This window comes from Heterostelium album (genome assembly GCF_000004825.1).
Source record: "Heterostelium album PN500 unplaced genomic scaffold PPL_contig1, whole genome shotgun sequence".
NCBI lineage: Eukaryota > Evosea > Eumycetozoa > Acytosteliales > Acytosteliaceae > Heterostelium > Heterostelium album.
The window spans coordinates 1,252,398-1,269,540 of record NW_008805078.1 but is presented as its reverse complement, the minus strand read 5'-3'; the positions used below and the strand labels follow the sequence as shown (position 1 = coordinate 1,269,540).

Genomic DNA, 17,143 nt, shown 5'->3' with positions numbered 1-17,143 from the left:
TTATAAATGTTTAAAATTTAATTACTGCAGACGCACAACAAATTCTATCTAATTTGTCATTTGGATAGAATGGTTCGGATCGGTTCTCCTCTATCGAATATTTGAAATTACCATGATTACCACCCATCGAATAGATAAAGCTTGATGTTGGTGATTCTCTATGGTACATCAAATAAGCATCGTGGGGTTCAACAAAGCTGAGTTCGGTTACTTCTTTGGTTTCAACGTTGAATCTGGCGAATCTTTTTTCTTCTTCATCGAAAATATAGAAATTACCATTGTTGTCGTGGCATGCTGAGAATGCCTTTATATAATTATAATACTCTGGTAATGCTTTGCTGGTTGCCAAATCGTATTGATACAACCAACTGTTTTTCATACTCAATGAGTATAGCTGACCGTTGTAGATCATCGAAGATACTTGGTAACCACAGAGCTCCGGAAGATCTGGACATCTTTCGATTTTCATTGTATTGATGTTGAGTCTATCCATTCTGGCAGAGTAGGTCTGGTCGGATTCACTGAACTCTCGGCCACTTATCAAATAAATATGATCTAGGCCGTCGTAGCAAACCGATTTGTAAAAACAGTGGTCTTCTCCCTCGATTTCACCGATATGTTCAATGGATTTCGTTTTAATCGAGAATTTCATCCATTTGTTTGGATTGTCACCCGGACCGAATATATAGATATATTCACCAACGGTAACCACTGATTGGAATGTACCAAAGAAATCGAAATCGGCTTTGATTTCTTCGGCGGTGCTGTTATTGGATAGGTTGATGAGTGTTGCTCCTTTTGCTCTGTGTGTTGATAGAATATAGGTTGAAGGTTCTATTTTTGTAAGTTTGATTGATTGTTCGATCATTGAATTCAATGGTTCGAAATCAATTGGTTTTGTTGTTACTTCATATGAAGATACTAGATTATTATTATTATTTTTGTTATCTGTTGTTTTTGTTTTGAATTGATTATTATAGTTATAAATAACATCTAATAATAATGTTGATTTTGAATTATTGTTTTGTCTGAGACTATCCTCGATATCATTATTACTTTGACTGACCAGTTGTAAAGATTGTCTATTGTCTTTGATGAATGATTGTACTGATGAACTGGATGCTATTGATTCGATCATTGCTGAAGTATTGACATCTTCTTCTTCTTCTTCCTCTTTACATTGATTATTATTATTATCGTTTTGTAATTTATTATTTAGACTAACGATATTAACAATATGTTTCAAATGATTTAAATCATTATCCATTTGATTAAATACTGTATCTTTATCGTTGGTGATTGATTGTTTTAATTTTTGCTCTTCATTATTTATATACTGACGTAACTGATCAAAGTGTTGTGTGATATCACTTTCTGATGTTGATAATGATTGATATTTCGATGAAGATGTTTTTAATGATCTCCACAATGAATTGATTGTAAATCTTACATTTTTATTGAATTTACTCTCTGTATCATTATTATTATTATTATTATTGGTGTTGTTGTTATTATCAGAGTCTGTTGGATATAAATTATTTAAAGATTGTCTGATGTCGTCGATATGTTCATATTGTAGTGAATGATCAGGGTGTTCGTTGCTGTGGGTCACTATGCATCTTGAACACATCAAACTATTACATTGATAACAAATAAACTCATGTTGTCTATTATCGTGTTCTGCGCAATGATACTTTGTTAACTGCATGATTATAAAATATATAATATGATTAAAAAATAATTGAATTATAACTTTTATCTATATAGTAATAATTATATATGTTAACGACCAAGAATGAATCTATCAGACTAAAAAATCAACTGTTCAATGAACAGTTTATATAAACCATCAGTTCTATGTTTTTGGGATTTTATAAATAAAATTTAATAGATTTTCTTTTGTGATCAAGAATTTTGTAAAATAATTAAAAAATCTACAGAAATATCTTATAAAATCAATCTATAAAAATTAAAAATATCAATAAAATAAAATTAAAGAATAATAAGTTAATTAATGCACTTCCAAATCTACCAAAAGTCCATTCATTACTATTTTAAAGTAAAACAAACTACTCTTTGGTAATGGTTGGCAATTAAACCAAAATAAAACTCTAAGAGTTGTCAAAACTTTTCTCTTAATTCTATCTTAATTCTAGGTAATAGAACACATCCTATGACAATATTTGATTGAATCTCTTTCAAATTCTAGTGATTTCAATTATTACGGTAACACATCTCCTTTTGATAATATTTGATCTCGAAATTACAGTTATTGTTCTTGAGTATGAATATAGTATACTATTAATTTTTTAGTCAAACTTAGTCAATATTGCCGCAAACCCAATAGCTTGTATGTCAGTATCAGATTTATCAAGACTTTGTTTCCTGTCAATTGGTTTGTCAACAATAATACAATTGTATTCAATGTTTAAATATGATTTAATTTTTATTAAAAAAGTTAAAAAAAAAAAAAATTGTTCAAAAGTATTATAAGTTCATACAAATGTTATAAAATTTAAATTTCTGTTTTTGTTTTTTTTATTAATGTTGATGGCCATCCACCTCTATGCATAGTATCTTCAGTTAGAATCTGATCCCATTGATTCTTTGAAGTATTGTATCGATAGTTGGAATACGATTTGCCTCCGATAAAATAAATAAATGATTGGTTGATCGAATCCCTATAGAATACCATGGAGCAATAGTGTTTGAATTTGATCTGTGTGTTGATGTACTGAAGTGGTTTAAATTCCCTGGTGCCAAGATTGACCACCCAAAACTTGTTGTCATCCGTGTGTATATAGATATCACCTTTCTCCTCATCGATGCAGTGCGCAGTTGAATTGATCAATTTATCGGAAACAATGTGTTCTGTAATCGTAAAATAATTATCTGGTTCGCCGGAACTAGTGGTAATATCCGATTTGCCTTCATTCTCTGGATTGTTGGCAGCTGCCTGGCCATTTCCTGTCAAGGTTAATCTTAATATCTTCTTTGACACCGCTGTCATTGTGTAGATTGCATCTTTGTAGTAATAGGAGAATACCTGATAGTTGTTGGTGTTGGCAATCTCGCCGAGTCTATGAAAGGTCTTTTTATTGATATCGAATCGATCTATCTTTGTATCTTTTCTACCGAATCCGTTGAATAGGTAGATACTGTCCTTATGATCGTAACACGCCGAAATCAATCTGCCACCGTCCATCTCCTGGGATGTGATCTTCTCCCACTTCTCTTCGTTGATCGAATATCGCTGATAACCGTTGGAATGTTGGTAATCTGATCCACCGAATATGTATACAAAGTCCGGTGTTGTTGCTATCGAGTTGATCAGACCATCGCCATAGGTCTGTTGCGAGCTGTTGGTCGATACCATGATGTCCTTCGAGAGATCCACCAATGTAACAGTGTTGGGACTCGGACAGAAGAGATGAGGAACCATCAGTTCATCGCTTATCCTCACTAGCTGTGGAATTAACTCGCAGATCTGTTTGGTTATTTCTTTGTTGGGAATCATTTTCGTATTTAAAAGTCGCTGGGTGGTAATGTCAGTGTCTTGATTGCCGTCGCTTTCAGAGTTTCCAAATGCCTTGTGGTGTCTGAGGATCTGATCCAAAATAAAGTAATTCCTGTGATCTTCATCTTTCAGTATTTCGGGATCGACCATTGAGTTGTTATTGTTCCGACTCAGTGGATTGGTATCTGCAAACAATGAATGGCTATTCGCACTGATAAACTCTCTTATAGAACTAGATTTACTGATAGAATCCATTATATTTCGGGTGGTGTATTTTTCGAACGAGATCTTTTCGATTGATACCTTGGCATCGTCGCTTGACTTGGAGTTGGGAGGTGATGGATTTGCAACGTTGTATATTGTGATTAAATTGCGCAGTTCTTTAACCATACCATCGATACTATTTTGGATTACGTCGATGTGGTCCACAAATGATTTCTTCAGACGATGCTCCTGTACTATCATGAGATCGTGAATCTCCCCAAAGTAATCCTGGATCTCATCTATTGTTTTGTTCAACGCATTGTACGTTTGCGAATTTTTCTTGAAATTCTCCCAGATCTTGATGAATCGACCACTTATGAGCGGCAGATTGTTGTTTTCGTCTTCGTCAAAGTCGGAGCCAGAGTCAGAGTCGTCATTACCCAATTCAGCGTGTGCATCTCGGTCTTGTTTGTTTTGTTGACTCGGTGATGAATTGCTATCGATGGGCAGAGAGGACTTCAAGCTCCGACGAATCTGCCCGATCGAGTAGGATTTGTGATTCTTGTGTTTGGTGAACGCGCACTTTGCACACATGATCGAATTGCAATCCAAGCATAGGCAGTCCTTCGGTAGTTTGTGCTTACTACATTTGTAGTCGGTATCTTCAATAGATAATATACTAGATGAATAACTGTTGTATAAATTTGACATTTTTTTTTTTTTGGCTTTCTATATAATATTATAATAATATATAATTTATTTATTAAATATATAAAATTATAATTATAACAAATAAATAATAATAATTAATTATTTATTTATAATAATTATAATTTATTTATTATTTATTATTTTAATAATATTCAATATGAAAAAAATCAAAAAAAAACTAACATTTTAATTTCCATGACAAAAACGGTCAAAAAAGCACAAATCACAAAAAAACAAAAAAAAAAATTTTTTAAAATGAAAATTTTTTTTATTTATTTTTTATTCAAATATTTTTAATAAGTTATCATCTTGAACTTTGTATCCATTAGAGTATTTCTACGAGGGAATTTTCCAGATATGATATCATATTAAAATATCATTACAGAGGAGTTCATGTAAAAGGTGAAGATGTTGACTACTCATTTCATGAATTAAATATGGAAGTGGTAGTTAAATTATGCAATTTTGAATTCTTAATGGTGGTCCTCTCAGAGTACTTATATGTATAATTAAATAAAAAAAATTAAATAAAAAAATTTAATTGTTTAACCCCAAAAAATTTTTTTTATTTTTCACCACTCACCGCAGAGGAAACAAAGTCCAAAAAGTATAAGGTACTACTCAGCTGTCCTACCCGTTGGACCTATGTATATCAAATGGTCATCCGATACTTGGAGCTAAAGGTCTATATCGATCAGATTTTATTGGATCAGTCAGAGTTACTCATGAATGAAAAAGAAATGGATATGCTTGACGACTACAGTGTGCTTCTTTAGAAGTTTGAGTCATCAACAATGGAGTTAGCCACCCGTAACACATGCTCAATTGAACGGTTAAGCGGCATCATCATCGACCTGAAAGAATACTTTCATTGTGAAGATGTTAAAAATAGAAATTTTACTGGTCGATTGAAAGAAGTTTTAGAAAAGAAAATTTTCACGAAATTTCGCGGTTTTGATAATATAATGTGGCCAGGGTACGATACATGCAGAGTTCGATTATCAGATATCAAATATAATTCAATAATAAATATAAAAATATATTTTAAAATAAAACTCTTATCTTTATTTGAAAATCAACCTTTAGTAATTTTTTTTAAAATTAATTATTTTTTATTTTAAATTACTAAATATAGGTTGATATAATAATAAATCTTTAAAAAATCAACTATATTTAAAGAATGTCTTTCAAACATTATAATAATAACAAAAATGTCAATAGATGAAATGGGTATGCCAAAGAGAATGCGTATCATTGTCCGAAATAAAGGACCGACTTGCAGCAACTTGTGGTTTGATATCACGTATTGGGAGTATACTAACAGAGGAGGTGGAGTATAAAAGTTTATCTCGAAAGTTTGATCTAACAGCAAGACATGCCCAGATATGATTGGATTTGGTTATATTATATCACACACAATTAATTTACCTAATTCATCGATTTTTAGATCAGGGTCCAAAGAACATAGAATCATTACTTCATATGTTAAATCAATATATTCAATCAAATATTACAGTGTCTAAAGGGTATGGTTGAGATAGAAAGTTAAAGTTTGATATCAAATGTTTTCCAATTTAATTATTGTATCTTAAAATGTTGAATACACTTTTGGAGCTTAATGAAAAGGTTTGACATTTACTTATTAAGTACAATTTGATGTTGATAAAATTTACAGTGTTTTACCGAAACAAATTTATTATAGTCATTGATGTTGATGTATAACTTATACTACGTCAAATATAGTTGCCTCTGTGTCATTGATCGTCCATTATTAAGTGTGATTGATTCACCAATTGAAAGTCATTGCAAGGTTATTATATGAATTTGAATATGTTTGATCACATTCTATTGATTTCAAGTATAGATGTTGTTTTGTCATTGATTGTCCATTATTAAGTGTGATTGATTCACTATTTAAAAGTGTATTTTCAAGGTAATTTAAAGAATTGGAATAGGTTGGTTCTATTGATTTCAAGTATATGAATGATTGTTGAGTTATTGATTGAAAATATTACTGCAAGACTAAAATATTATTCAAGTATAGTAGCTATTGTGTAATTGATCACCACTTGATAGTGTCAATGTAGGGTATAAACGTATAATATTTATCTATTTATTTCAAAAATAATTGAAACATTAACCTTGTATTCATTGCCCATTTGTGAGAGGAGTATATCATCAGACTGAGAGTTTGTTGGAATGAACATTGACTGTATATCTTTATCATTGATAATATCTCTTGGTACTTTTGTTGCTCTCTAATAGATATTAATATAATTATCAAAGTGTTGTTTGATATCATTCTCTGTTGTTGAATAATGATCTTCATGCTTCCCATATCATTTAAGTTTGATATTATTAATTACTATTTACTACTATCATTAATTTCATTATTGGCTGTTGTGGTGTTATTATTATCATCAATGTTGAAAATGTATACAAAGATTGTCCTAATCATCCGAATCAATATGAACATGTTGATGACATCAAACATTCATTGAGTACATTTAAACTAGATTGTACTATAATTTGTTATTGTTAGGTTACTATTATATGATTAATATAATTGACATTAAATTAATAATAATATGTTTAGATCGGATTTGGAGATGAAAATGAACAAAAATAAGTGAGTAAAAGAAATTGAAAAAACATTTGTCAAAAAAGATATTGAAAATTTAATTTTACTGGGTGTTAAACCTAAACATTTGATTTGAATTCAATTGTTTCAATTTTTTTGAGGGGTTAAGGGGTTACAGTTAAAAAGAAAGTAAAGAATCACATGTACAGTCACCTGGCGCGGATATGATGGAGGTGATCTGTGAGATATGGGAGGATATTGACCAACAATTAATTGATCATTTATATGAATCACTTCCAAACCGAATGGAAGCTATTATACAGGCAAAAGGCAAATGGACCAAATATTAAATAAATTATTTTTTTTAAAAATTATTTTTTCTTCAAAACATCAACTGTCACCATTCCGTACTAAATAATTGTCATGTTTGAATTTATAACTTTTTTTCTTTTTTATTTTTTTTTATTTTTTATTTTTATTTTTTTAAATTAAGACTTATATATTTGAATACATCTTAATTTGTACTTATTGTTAATATATTGTTTAAACTTTATAAATTAAAAGTATAAAAGATATAAACTAATCTTTAAGTTTGGTACTAGATGGTAAAAAAAATAGTAATTTTACTGTAATATGATCAGAGTGGTTTTTTTTGTTTTATTTGATTTATGGTTACAAGCAAGAGCCAGTTTTGCGAAAAGAAAAAGAATATTGATGATCAAGAGTAAAGAGATATATTAAATCGATGATAGAATTAGAGTGTTAATTTAAGCGTAAGTCAATTGTTTACTTTTCAGCATTATCATTCATATTAACAAATAATAAATACAGACAGTTCACACATTGATCGGTAGAAATGAGCTAGTCACTAGTTAGAAAAGCTGGATCTTATTCTCCACAAACCATCGATCTCAAACAAAACTATCAATGTTAGCTAACATTTTGTCAAGGGGGTGATCCTCCGCTAAAACCCGTAGAAACTACTGTCTTATGGACCTACCAGCAAGATATCCCAGGTTATCGATTTGCTGACATCCTAACACCCATATAAACAAACAAAACCAGCATGACTACATTGATAAACTTAAAGACAGATCATCTTTAACAAACAGACATTCCCTCTGATTGTTATTTGATAAGTGTTTATCAGAGAAGAGTTGGTGCTAAGACACTAAATCATGTTGTCCTACCATTTGGAGCGTTAGAAGATCTCAAATGACACCTTTTGAACCTGACCAAGGAATTAAAATGGTGATTAATTCTATTGGAAACTTAATAGATATAGTCTTATTATTGTAAATTTAAGAGAAGTTACTTAATAAATAAATAAAAAATAAATGGTATTTTATTAGAATATATATTACATTGCACAATGTCGTGATATTGGCGTTCTCGACTGTTCATTTAGTATAATCTTTTCTTTGATATTACGAATGAGATTGTTCTTTGAATTTCGATGTTGTTTTGGTATTACTGTTATGTGATCAGAGTGAATATCTGTTTGTTGAAGATGATCGATCTTTAATTGTTGTAATGATTGTTTCTTCTCGATATTGTCATTGATTATTGTTGCAATTAGATGTGATTGTTCTGATGTTACATTGGCAATGCTGAGTGAAGTGAGTGTATCGTTACCAATTAAAAAGTCATGCAATCTTGTTATCCATTCTGTGTCAAAATTAACGTTGAATGTCACATGTCTAAGTGATGGCATTGACAATTCGAGATGAGGAATCAATTGAAGTACATAGTTATTAACTGGCTCCGATGTATCTAATGAAAGTCTTTGCAACAAATCCATCTTGTTTAACACTGACCACAATGATTCACTGTCGAAATCTAGATCTTTAAGTTTAAGTTGAATAAGTCGGTCGGTAATTGAATCTAAATCTCTAAGTAGTATATCTTTGAAAGAATCGGAAGTGGTAGTAGCTACATCACCATCATCACTAGATTCATCTTTTTTGTTACTGTAATGATCTACTTCATTGTTGTTTTTTTGAAAGACAGACACACCTTTGATTGTTAGATATCTGAGGTGTTGTAATCTAGCAAGGAATGGACCGTTAACAGGTGCGTATGTATTGACAAGTGTGAGATCTACAAGGTTTGGTAAGAGGTGAAGGAAGTGCCCGTCGAATTTAGCACTTGCCGCTAATGTTACTCTTGCTTTTTGGTTCATGTTGCAATGAAGTTTAGTTAGGTTCATCATTGGTATTGTTGGCATGAACATTGCTGTGGTTTTGACTTTGTTTAATGTACAAGGAAAGTTGAATGGAACTGGATAGCCAGCAGCTCTTTGCATATATGTGAATCGTACAATGTTTGTGCAACTATGAAGTAGTTGTTCTAACCCTCGGACATACTGAAGTCTATCATGTGATGGATAAATACAGAGTTTAGAGAGTGTAGGAATTGTCGATAATACCGACTCCATTCGAATTGAAGCCGTTTGAATCCGATAGATCTTAATAGTTTTCAAGTTGGTATAGTATTTGGTGAGTGAAACTTGATTGTTTGGTAACCATTGTCTGTTGTTCTTGGTGTTGGTTGGTCGAGGACGATAGAAGAGTGTCCAGAGTGTGAAATTAGGTCGTCTAATGGTATCGAATATCAACTCTAACTTTTCGAGTGCAATTTTAGATGGTTCACGACTGGTATTGTTGAGTTTGTTGAGTTTGTTGATGTAACTATTGTATTGTTTCAGTTGTTTTGGGTAGGTGTGTAGAGTGTTGCCATTCGTACTTAGAACCATCGACTTTATGGTGAGTGGTACAATGTAGAGAAACCAATAACTACAAACCAATCCAAGTTCGAGGTATCTTGCTGATGTAACTGTAGTTTTTGGGAATACCTTGGTCTCTACGTCGTAACAATGATTTAGATACTCAAGTATCTTTCGCAACACCAAATCAGGCAATGAACACTGATTGTTGTCAATCTTTTTGATATGTGACCATCTTATACCCATTTTTTTACTTTATTATTATATAAAACGTTTATAACTCATTACTAATCCTATGGTTTAAACTATAAAGTTAAAACACTAATTTTACAATTATCTTTTTATTTTTTTTTTCTTATTTCTTTTTGATTTGATTTGCAATCACACACACATTCGTCGAATTGTTATTGGTTTTTTTTTGAAAAACAATCTATTTTTAATTAAATCATAAAAATGAAAAGCAAGTTTATTTACATTAATAACTAATCATTCACTCTTAGTTACAATTTGTTAAATAGCTTTCATATAGACTTTCACACTATAGAGAAAAAAAAAAATTAAACTTTTGGTTAATAGATTTAAAACTATTTTATTATATTTTAATACATATGGTTCTATAATCATGACCTTCTCTACATTGATCAAAGACAGCATTAGCTAATTGAGTGCATCTATCATTAGAGTTTGCAGATGCCAAAGTTAAAAGCATACCCAAAAGAGCAACCAATAATAAAATAGCAAATTGTTTCATTTATTTAATTAGTTTAGGCTGTTGTTGGTGATTATTTTATTATATTATGCAAAAAATGATATAAAACTATTTCAATATTAAATAGAATTATTAATTAAAATCAATTTGAACATCATTATAAATCGATTTATAATAAATATATTATTATTTTTGATTAAATAGGTAGTAACATTTGTGTATGTATGATAATAATAACTTGTTTTTAAACCACTGTAATACAGCTTTTCTTGGGATCCATACAATGTAACGAGATCAATCAGACAATAACAATCCTTTTCTTTTCATCGATAGAAACTGATAGCATTTTAAACATTTTTCGACGTGTTGGTTTTAAACAAAAAAAAGGTATACTAAAGTTCAGGTCGATAATTTAATACTATTAAATAAAACAAAACTTATAACTTTTATTTATATATCATTAATAACAATTTAACACTACCAACAATGTTATACCATCGAAATTCATAGGAATTTATTTTAAAGTTTAACCAGAATGTCGGAAATTTAATCTAAATCGTTAACATTTATTTAAATTTTTAATTAAATTAAAAGAAATCAAAAAAGATCGTTTGAAAATATAGGAGAATGGAAAGAAGAAAGTTCATTTATATGATATTCATGGAAGACGACAAGTTGATAGAAATCTATTTTTTAGAACTTCGCACTATTAAAAAACAATTAAAATTAGTTAACAGTTTGTAACATTCTATTTCAAATACTTACAACTGTGTATTCACTCATTGTTTTACATTGTTGAAAGAAAGTATTAGCTAATTTAGTGCATCTTTCACTTGAGTTTGCATAAGCAAAGGTTAGAAGGATACCGAAAAGAAAAAGCATTAATAAGATGGAAAATTTCATGTTTTTATTATACAAAAAAAGAGTTTGTTTGATTGTTTATTTTTAAAAAGAGAATGGTTTATTTATTTTTTTAAAACTACATCTATAGTTGAACTTATTATCTTTTAAGTGGTTATAAATTGAGGGAAAACATATTTTACTCAAGATACTCAGGCAACTTGAATGTGTCCAAAAATATGAACTCTTTGAACTAATTAGTGTTCTGTTCCCCCTAAATGTATTTATTTAATTCTACAAAATTTAATTTAATTATTGAGTAAGAGAAATAAATGATTTTAGTATCAATTTTTTTTTTTTCAAACTTCATTGTTTCGTTGAAAAATTGAGGTGTGATCAAAATGCAAATCAAAAAGAAATAAGAAAAAAAATAAAAAAGATAATTGTAAAATTAGTGTTTTAAACTTTATAATTTATATAATAAAGATTAGTAATGAGTTAGCTAGTTTTATAATAAAGTAAAAGTTAAATATAATAATAGAATGGGTATAAGATGGTCACATATCAAAAAGATTGACAACAATCAGTGTTCATTGCCTGATTTGGTGTTGCGAAAGATACTTGAGTATCTAAATCATTGTTATGAGCCAGAGACAAAGCTATCACCAAAAACTACAGTTACATCATCAAGATACCTCGAACTTGGATTGGTTTGTAGTTATTGGTTTCTCTACATTGTACCACTCACCACAAAATCGATGGTTCTAAGTACGAATGGCAACACTCTACACACCTACCCAAAACAACTGAAACAATACAATAGTTACATCAACAATCTCAACAAACACAACAATACCAGTCGTGAACCATCGAAAATTGCACTTGAAAAGTTAGAGTTGATTTTCGATACCATTAGACGACCTAATTTCACACTCTGGACACTCTTCTATCGTCCTCGACCAACCAACACCAAGAACAACAGACAATGGTTACCAAACAATCAAGTTTCACTCACCAAATACTATACCAACTTGAAAACTATTAAGATCTATCGGATTCAAACGGCTTCAATTCGAATGGAATCGGTATTATCGACAATTCCTACACTTACGAAACTCAGTATATATCCATCGCATGACCAAAGACAGTATGTACAAGGTCTTGAGCAACTACTTCATAGTTGCACAAACATTGTACGATTCACATATATGCAAAAAGCTGCAGGCTTTTCGGTGGCATTCAACTTTCCCTGTACATTAAACAAAATCAAAACCACAGCAATGTTCATGCCAACCTTGCCAATGATGAATCTAACTAAACTTCATTACAGCATGAATCAAAACCAAAGATCAAGAGCTAGTGCTGGAAGCTCAAAGTTCACTGGCGAACTCATTCACCTCTTACCAAACCTCGTAGATCTCACACTTGTCAATACATACGCACCTGTTTATGGTCCATTCCTTGCTAGATTACAACACCTCAGATATCTAACAATCAGAGATGTGTCTATCTTCAAGTCAAACGATGTAGATAGCTACAAGAAAAGTAAAAAGGTACAGCGACAAAATGGTGATGATGCTACAACACCGATTGATACATTCGTAGAGACATTACTTAGAGATTTAGATTCAATTACCGACCGACTTATTCAACTTAAACTTAAAGATCTAGATTTCGACAGTGAATCATTGTGGACAGTGTTAAACAAGATGGATTTATTGCAAAGACTTTCATTAGATACATCGGAACCAGTTAATAACTATGTACTTCAATTGATTCCTCATCTCGAATTGTCAATGCCATCACTTAGACATGTGACATTCAATGTTAATTTTGACACAGAGTGGATAACAAGATTGCATGACTTTTTAATTGGTAACGATACACTCACTTCACTCAGCATTGCCAATGTAACATCAGAACAATCACATCTAATTGCAACAATAATCAATGACAATAATCGAGAAGAAACAATCATTACAACAATTAAAGATCGATCATCTTCAACAAACAGATATTCACTCTGATCACATAACAGTAATACCAAAACAACATCGAAATTCAAAGAACAATCTCATTCGTAGTATCAAAGAAAAGGTTATATTAACACAAAACTCTAGAATACCAATGTCAAAACACCGTTGTGCAATGTAAATGTATATATATATATATAATGTAATTTGCTTATCCATTAGAATGTATATAGAAATAAATATTTTATTGTTATTTATGATAAATTTAAAAGTATATGTAATACAAAATGTAAATAATTTTGTTTTATAAATTTAATAGCAATTAGATAACAATCTTAATATGTTTAAACAACCAGCATGATTTTCAATGTTTCATGTTATCTGTAACAAAATATTAATAATGAAGATGAATGACTTAACATGTGTATTTTTGAATCTTTGACAAAAGAATGATTTATTTTTGCCTAGTTTATTATTTAAACTTCTAAAGATAAAAAATAGAGAGTTTAAATGATGATAAACTAATCAATCTTGTACAAGATTAAAACCAATTGATTAATTACTAAAATTATAAATTATTCTGGTGGTTTATTCTTTCACGTTGCCCTGCCCTATCCACCATTGTTTTCTTTAAAAACCAATTTAGAGAGCACAATTTAAGAAACTGAAAAATAATTATATACCTCTAGAAACAACTAGATATAGATAATTATGTATATCCTTTACAAATAAAATACTTTTACTATTATTGTTGTTGTTAAGGTAAAAGAATATCTATTTAACCAATATTCTTATCTGTGTGATTTGGCGGTTCTCTCTAATGCATCCTTTTGCTGGCTTTGATTTTTGATTTTAAAAAGGGGGTGAGGTTAATTTAAAAGAGAATGCAAAACGATGTGGACACGTTTGTTGTGATGTGAAGTGTTATAATATAACGACACCAGCCTAAAGAATGAGATGTATGTGGATACCTGGTGACCTTTATCATAACCAATAACCGAGTTCAAATACCTACCAACCAACAAACAAGAGATTAGTTGTCATCGACATCCAACTGGACCTTACTGGAGAGACACCGTCATCAATTAATTGTCTTATGATAAAATAACACAAAAGTACTTTGTTATTGGCGTTCTCGACTGTTCATTTAGTATAACCTTTTCTTTGATATTACGAATAGGATTGTTTTGTGAACTTGGATGTTGTTTTGGTATTACTGTTATGTGATCAGAGTGAATATCTGTTTGTTGAAGATGATCGATCTTTAATTGTTGTAATGATTGTTTCTTCTCGATATTGTCATTGATTATTGTGTGCGAATTAGATGTGATTGTTCTGATGTTACATTGGCAATGCTGAGTGAAGTGAGTGTATCGTTACCAATCAAAAAGTCATGCAATCTTGTTATCCACTCTGTGTCAAAATTAACGTTGAATGTCACATGTCTAAGTGATGGCATTGACAATTCGAGATGAGGAATCAATTGAAGTACATAGTTATTATCTGGATTAGATGTATCTAATGAAAGTCTTTGCAATAAATCCATCCTGTTTAACACTGTCCACAATGATTCACTGTCGAAATCTAGATCTTTAAGTTTAAGTTGAATAAGTCGGTCGGTAATTGAATCCAAATCTTTAATTAACGTCTCTACGAATATATCATTCGGTGTAGTAGGAGTAGTAGCTATATCATCATCATCATAACCACCACTTTGTTGTTGAACCTTTTTACTTTCATTGTAGTGATCTACATCGTTTGACTTGAAGATAGAGACTCCTTTGATCGTTAAATATCTGAGGTGTTGTAATCTAGCAAGGAATGGACCATAAACAGGTGCGTATGTATTGACAAGTGTGAGATCTACAAGGTTTGGCAAGAAGTTAACGAATTGACCGGTGAACTTTGATCTTGCAACAATAGCATTTGATCTTGGAGGTTGGTTCATGCTGTAATGAAGTTTAGTTAGGTTCATCATTGGCAAGGTTGGCATGAACATTGCTGTGGTTTTAACTTTGTTTAATGTACAAGGAAAGTTGAATGGAACTGGATATTCAGCTGCCTCTTGCATATATGTGAATCGTACAATGTTTGTGCAACTATGAAGTAGTTGTTCTAATCCACCTACACACTGATGTCGGTCATGTGATGGATATATACTGAGTTTCGTAAGTGTAGGAATTGTTGATAATAACGATTCCATTCGGATGGAAGCCGTTTGAATTCTATAGATTTTAATAGTTTTCAAGTTTGTAAAGTATTTGGTGAGTGAAATTTGATTGTTTGGTAACCATTGTCTGTTGTTCTTGGTGTTGGCTGGTTTAGGACGGTAGAAGAGTGTCCACAGTGTGAAATCAGGTTGTATGGTGGTGTCGAAAATCAACTCTAACTTTTCAAGTGCAATTTTAGATGGCTGACGACTGGTATTGTTGTGTTTGTTGAGTTTGTTGAGTTTGTTTATGTAACTATTGTATTGTTTCAGTTGCTTTGGGTAGGTGTGTAGAGTGGTGTCATTCGTACTTAGAACCATCGACTTTATGGTGAGTGGTACAATGTAGAGAAACCAATAACTACAAACCAATCCAAGTTTGAGGTATCTTGCTGATGTAACTGTAGTTTTTGGTGATAGCTTTGTCTCTGGCTCGTAACAATGATTTAGATATTCAAGTATCTTTTGCAAAACCAAATCAGGCAATGCACACTGATTGTTGTCAATTTTTTTGATATGTGACCATCTTGGACCCATATTATTATATTTAACTTTTACTTTATTATTATATAAAACCAACTCATTGCGAATCTTATTTAAATTATAAAGTTAAAACACTAATTTTAAGATTCTCATTTTATTTTTTCCTATTTCTTTTTGATTTGCATCATTATCACACTGTAATTTTTCAATGAAAAAATGAAGATTAAAATTTAAGATAAAAAAAAAAGAATAATACTACAGACAAAAAAAAAAAATTATATACCTCTATAAACAAACTAGATATAGATAATTATGTAAATAATTTACAAAAAATACTTTTATTTTTGATACATATGAAAGAATATCTATTAAAATAAAGATATTCATATAATTATTTTATTGTTTAGTAACAAATTAGATATAAAAAATTAATGGTTTATCCAAACCAAGAATAATTTCAAATTGATTTTCCTTTTTTTTCGTAAAAGATCAGGAATTTGTTTTTTTCCAAGCGTGGGGTTGGAGATACAATATATTATTTGTTGTAGTTGTTATCTTTTATCATAATATGATGTGTTTCTACTTATGATGTAAAGATAGAATTAATAAATATTTAATACAATCTATTTGTTGTGATTTGGAGTTGATAAATAATCTACTATGTTATTATTTACTACGGAAGTTGTAACTACTTCAAGATAAAATTAATAAGTTATTTGTTGTGATTTGGAGTTGATTAATAATCATTATTTTTATTCAGTGGATTTGATTTATAATTCAGTTTTGATAAACTAATACAGAACTTCAGTTAAGAAGTATGTCATCATCCCACCTGTTAAGTTTATTTCAATACAAGACCCTGAAATCAGTCCATATTTCTTTATAGTATTTATACTAATTATAGAAAGACAATTAGGTAAGAATATCAATTTAGATAAATATAATATAAAATTCAGTTAATCAAACTTCAAAACAGTACAACAGATTAGATATCAAAAGTAAATCGAGTTAAAAGTAAGTTTTGGAAATATTTGGATTTTTATTTAAGTTTAGATTAAAACAATTCAAAAGATCATTGACTGATAAACTAATTTATCGATCCACTCCACTAAATCAAAAATAACAAGTTGGTCAAGAATCACCAAAAACAAACAACCATTACATGGTTTTAACAAATACAAAAAATAACTA

The 17,143-nt window shown here is 30.3% G+C and overlaps 9 protein-coding genes across 9 annotated transcripts; 3 read left to right on the top strand and 6 right to left on the bottom strand.

The window, feature by feature from the left end:
- Nucleotides 1-10: 10 nt before the first annotated feature.
- Nucleotides 11-1,708, bottom strand: PPL_01326 (uncharacterized protein; the record flags this gene model as incomplete). Its single annotated transcript, XM_020572337.1, has 1 exon — nt 11-1,708. One exon carries the CDS (start codon nt 1,706-1,708, stop codon nt 11-13), a length of 1,698 nt encoding a protein of 565 aa, XP_020438195.1.
- An 807-nt stretch (nt 1,709-2,515) lies between these two features.
- PPL_01325 (uncharacterized protein) lies at nt 2,516-3,010 on the bottom strand (the record flags this gene model as incomplete). Its single annotated transcript, XM_020572336.1, has 2 exons — nt 2,516-2,643; nt 2,929-3,010. 2 exons carry the CDS (start codon nt 3,008-3,010, stop codon nt 2,516-2,518), a joined length of 210 nt encoding a protein of 69 aa, XP_020438194.1.
- Nucleotides 3,011-3,166: 156 nt separating this feature from the next.
- PPL_01324 (uncharacterized protein) lies at nt 3,167-5,208 on the top strand (the record flags this gene model as incomplete). Its single annotated transcript, XM_020572335.1, has 4 exons — nt 3,167-3,274; nt 3,804-3,871; nt 4,818-4,935; nt 5,047-5,208. The coding sequence occupies 4 exons, from the start codon at nt 3,167-3,169 to the stop codon at nt 5,206-5,208; spliced, it is 456 nt and encodes a 151-aa protein (XP_020438193.1).
- A 435-nt stretch (nt 5,209-5,643) lies between these two features.
- On the top strand, nt 5,644-6,254 carry PPL_01323 (uncharacterized protein; the record flags this gene model as incomplete). Its single annotated transcript, XM_020572334.1, has 2 exons — nt 5,644-5,766; nt 6,135-6,254. 2 exons carry the CDS (start codon nt 5,644-5,646, stop codon nt 6,252-6,254), a joined length of 243 nt encoding a protein of 80 aa, XP_020438192.1.
- A 2,060-nt stretch (nt 6,255-8,314) lies between these two features.
- On the bottom strand, nt 8,315-9,984 carry PPL_01322 (uncharacterized protein; the record flags this gene model as incomplete). Its single annotated transcript, XM_020572333.1, has 2 exons — nt 8,315-8,327; nt 8,378-9,984. The coding sequence occupies 2 exons, from the start codon at nt 9,982-9,984 to the stop codon at nt 8,315-8,317; spliced, it is 1,620 nt and encodes a 539-aa protein (XP_020438191.1).
- A 54-nt stretch (nt 9,985-10,038) lies between these two features.
- PPL_01321 (uncharacterized protein) lies at nt 10,039-10,489 on the bottom strand (the record flags this gene model as incomplete). Its single annotated transcript, XM_020572332.1, has 2 exons — nt 10,039-10,043; nt 10,345-10,489. 2 exons carry the CDS (start codon nt 10,487-10,489, stop codon nt 10,039-10,041), a joined length of 150 nt encoding a protein of 49 aa, XP_020438190.1.
- Nucleotides 10,490-10,859: 370 nt separating this feature from the next.
- On the bottom strand, nt 10,860-11,350 carry PPL_01320 (uncharacterized protein; the record flags this gene model as incomplete). Its single annotated transcript, XM_020572331.1, has 2 exons — nt 10,860-10,865; nt 11,213-11,350. The coding sequence occupies 2 exons, from the start codon at nt 11,348-11,350 to the stop codon at nt 10,860-10,862; spliced, it is 144 nt and encodes a 47-aa protein (XP_020438189.1).
- A 479-nt stretch (nt 11,351-11,829) lies between these two features.
- PPL_01319 (uncharacterized protein) lies at nt 11,830-13,621 on the top strand (the record flags this gene model as incomplete). Its single annotated transcript, XM_020572330.1, has 4 exons — nt 11,830-13,197; nt 13,280-13,437; nt 13,483-13,549; nt 13,580-13,621. The coding sequence occupies 4 exons, from the start codon at nt 11,830-11,832 to the stop codon at nt 13,619-13,621; spliced, it is 1,635 nt and encodes a 544-aa protein (XP_020438188.1).
- Nucleotides 13,622-13,736: 115 nt separating this feature from the next.
- On the bottom strand, nt 13,737-16,006 carry PPL_01318 (uncharacterized protein; the record flags this gene model as incomplete). Its single annotated transcript, XM_020572329.1, has 6 exons — nt 13,737-13,744; nt 13,944-13,980; nt 14,326-14,353; nt 14,380-14,522; nt 14,606-15,673; nt 15,839-16,006. The coding sequence occupies 6 exons, from the start codon at nt 16,004-16,006 to the stop codon at nt 13,737-13,739; spliced, it is 1,452 nt and encodes a 483-aa protein (XP_020438187.1).
- Between the last annotated feature and the right edge of the window lie 1,137 nt (nt 16,007-17,143).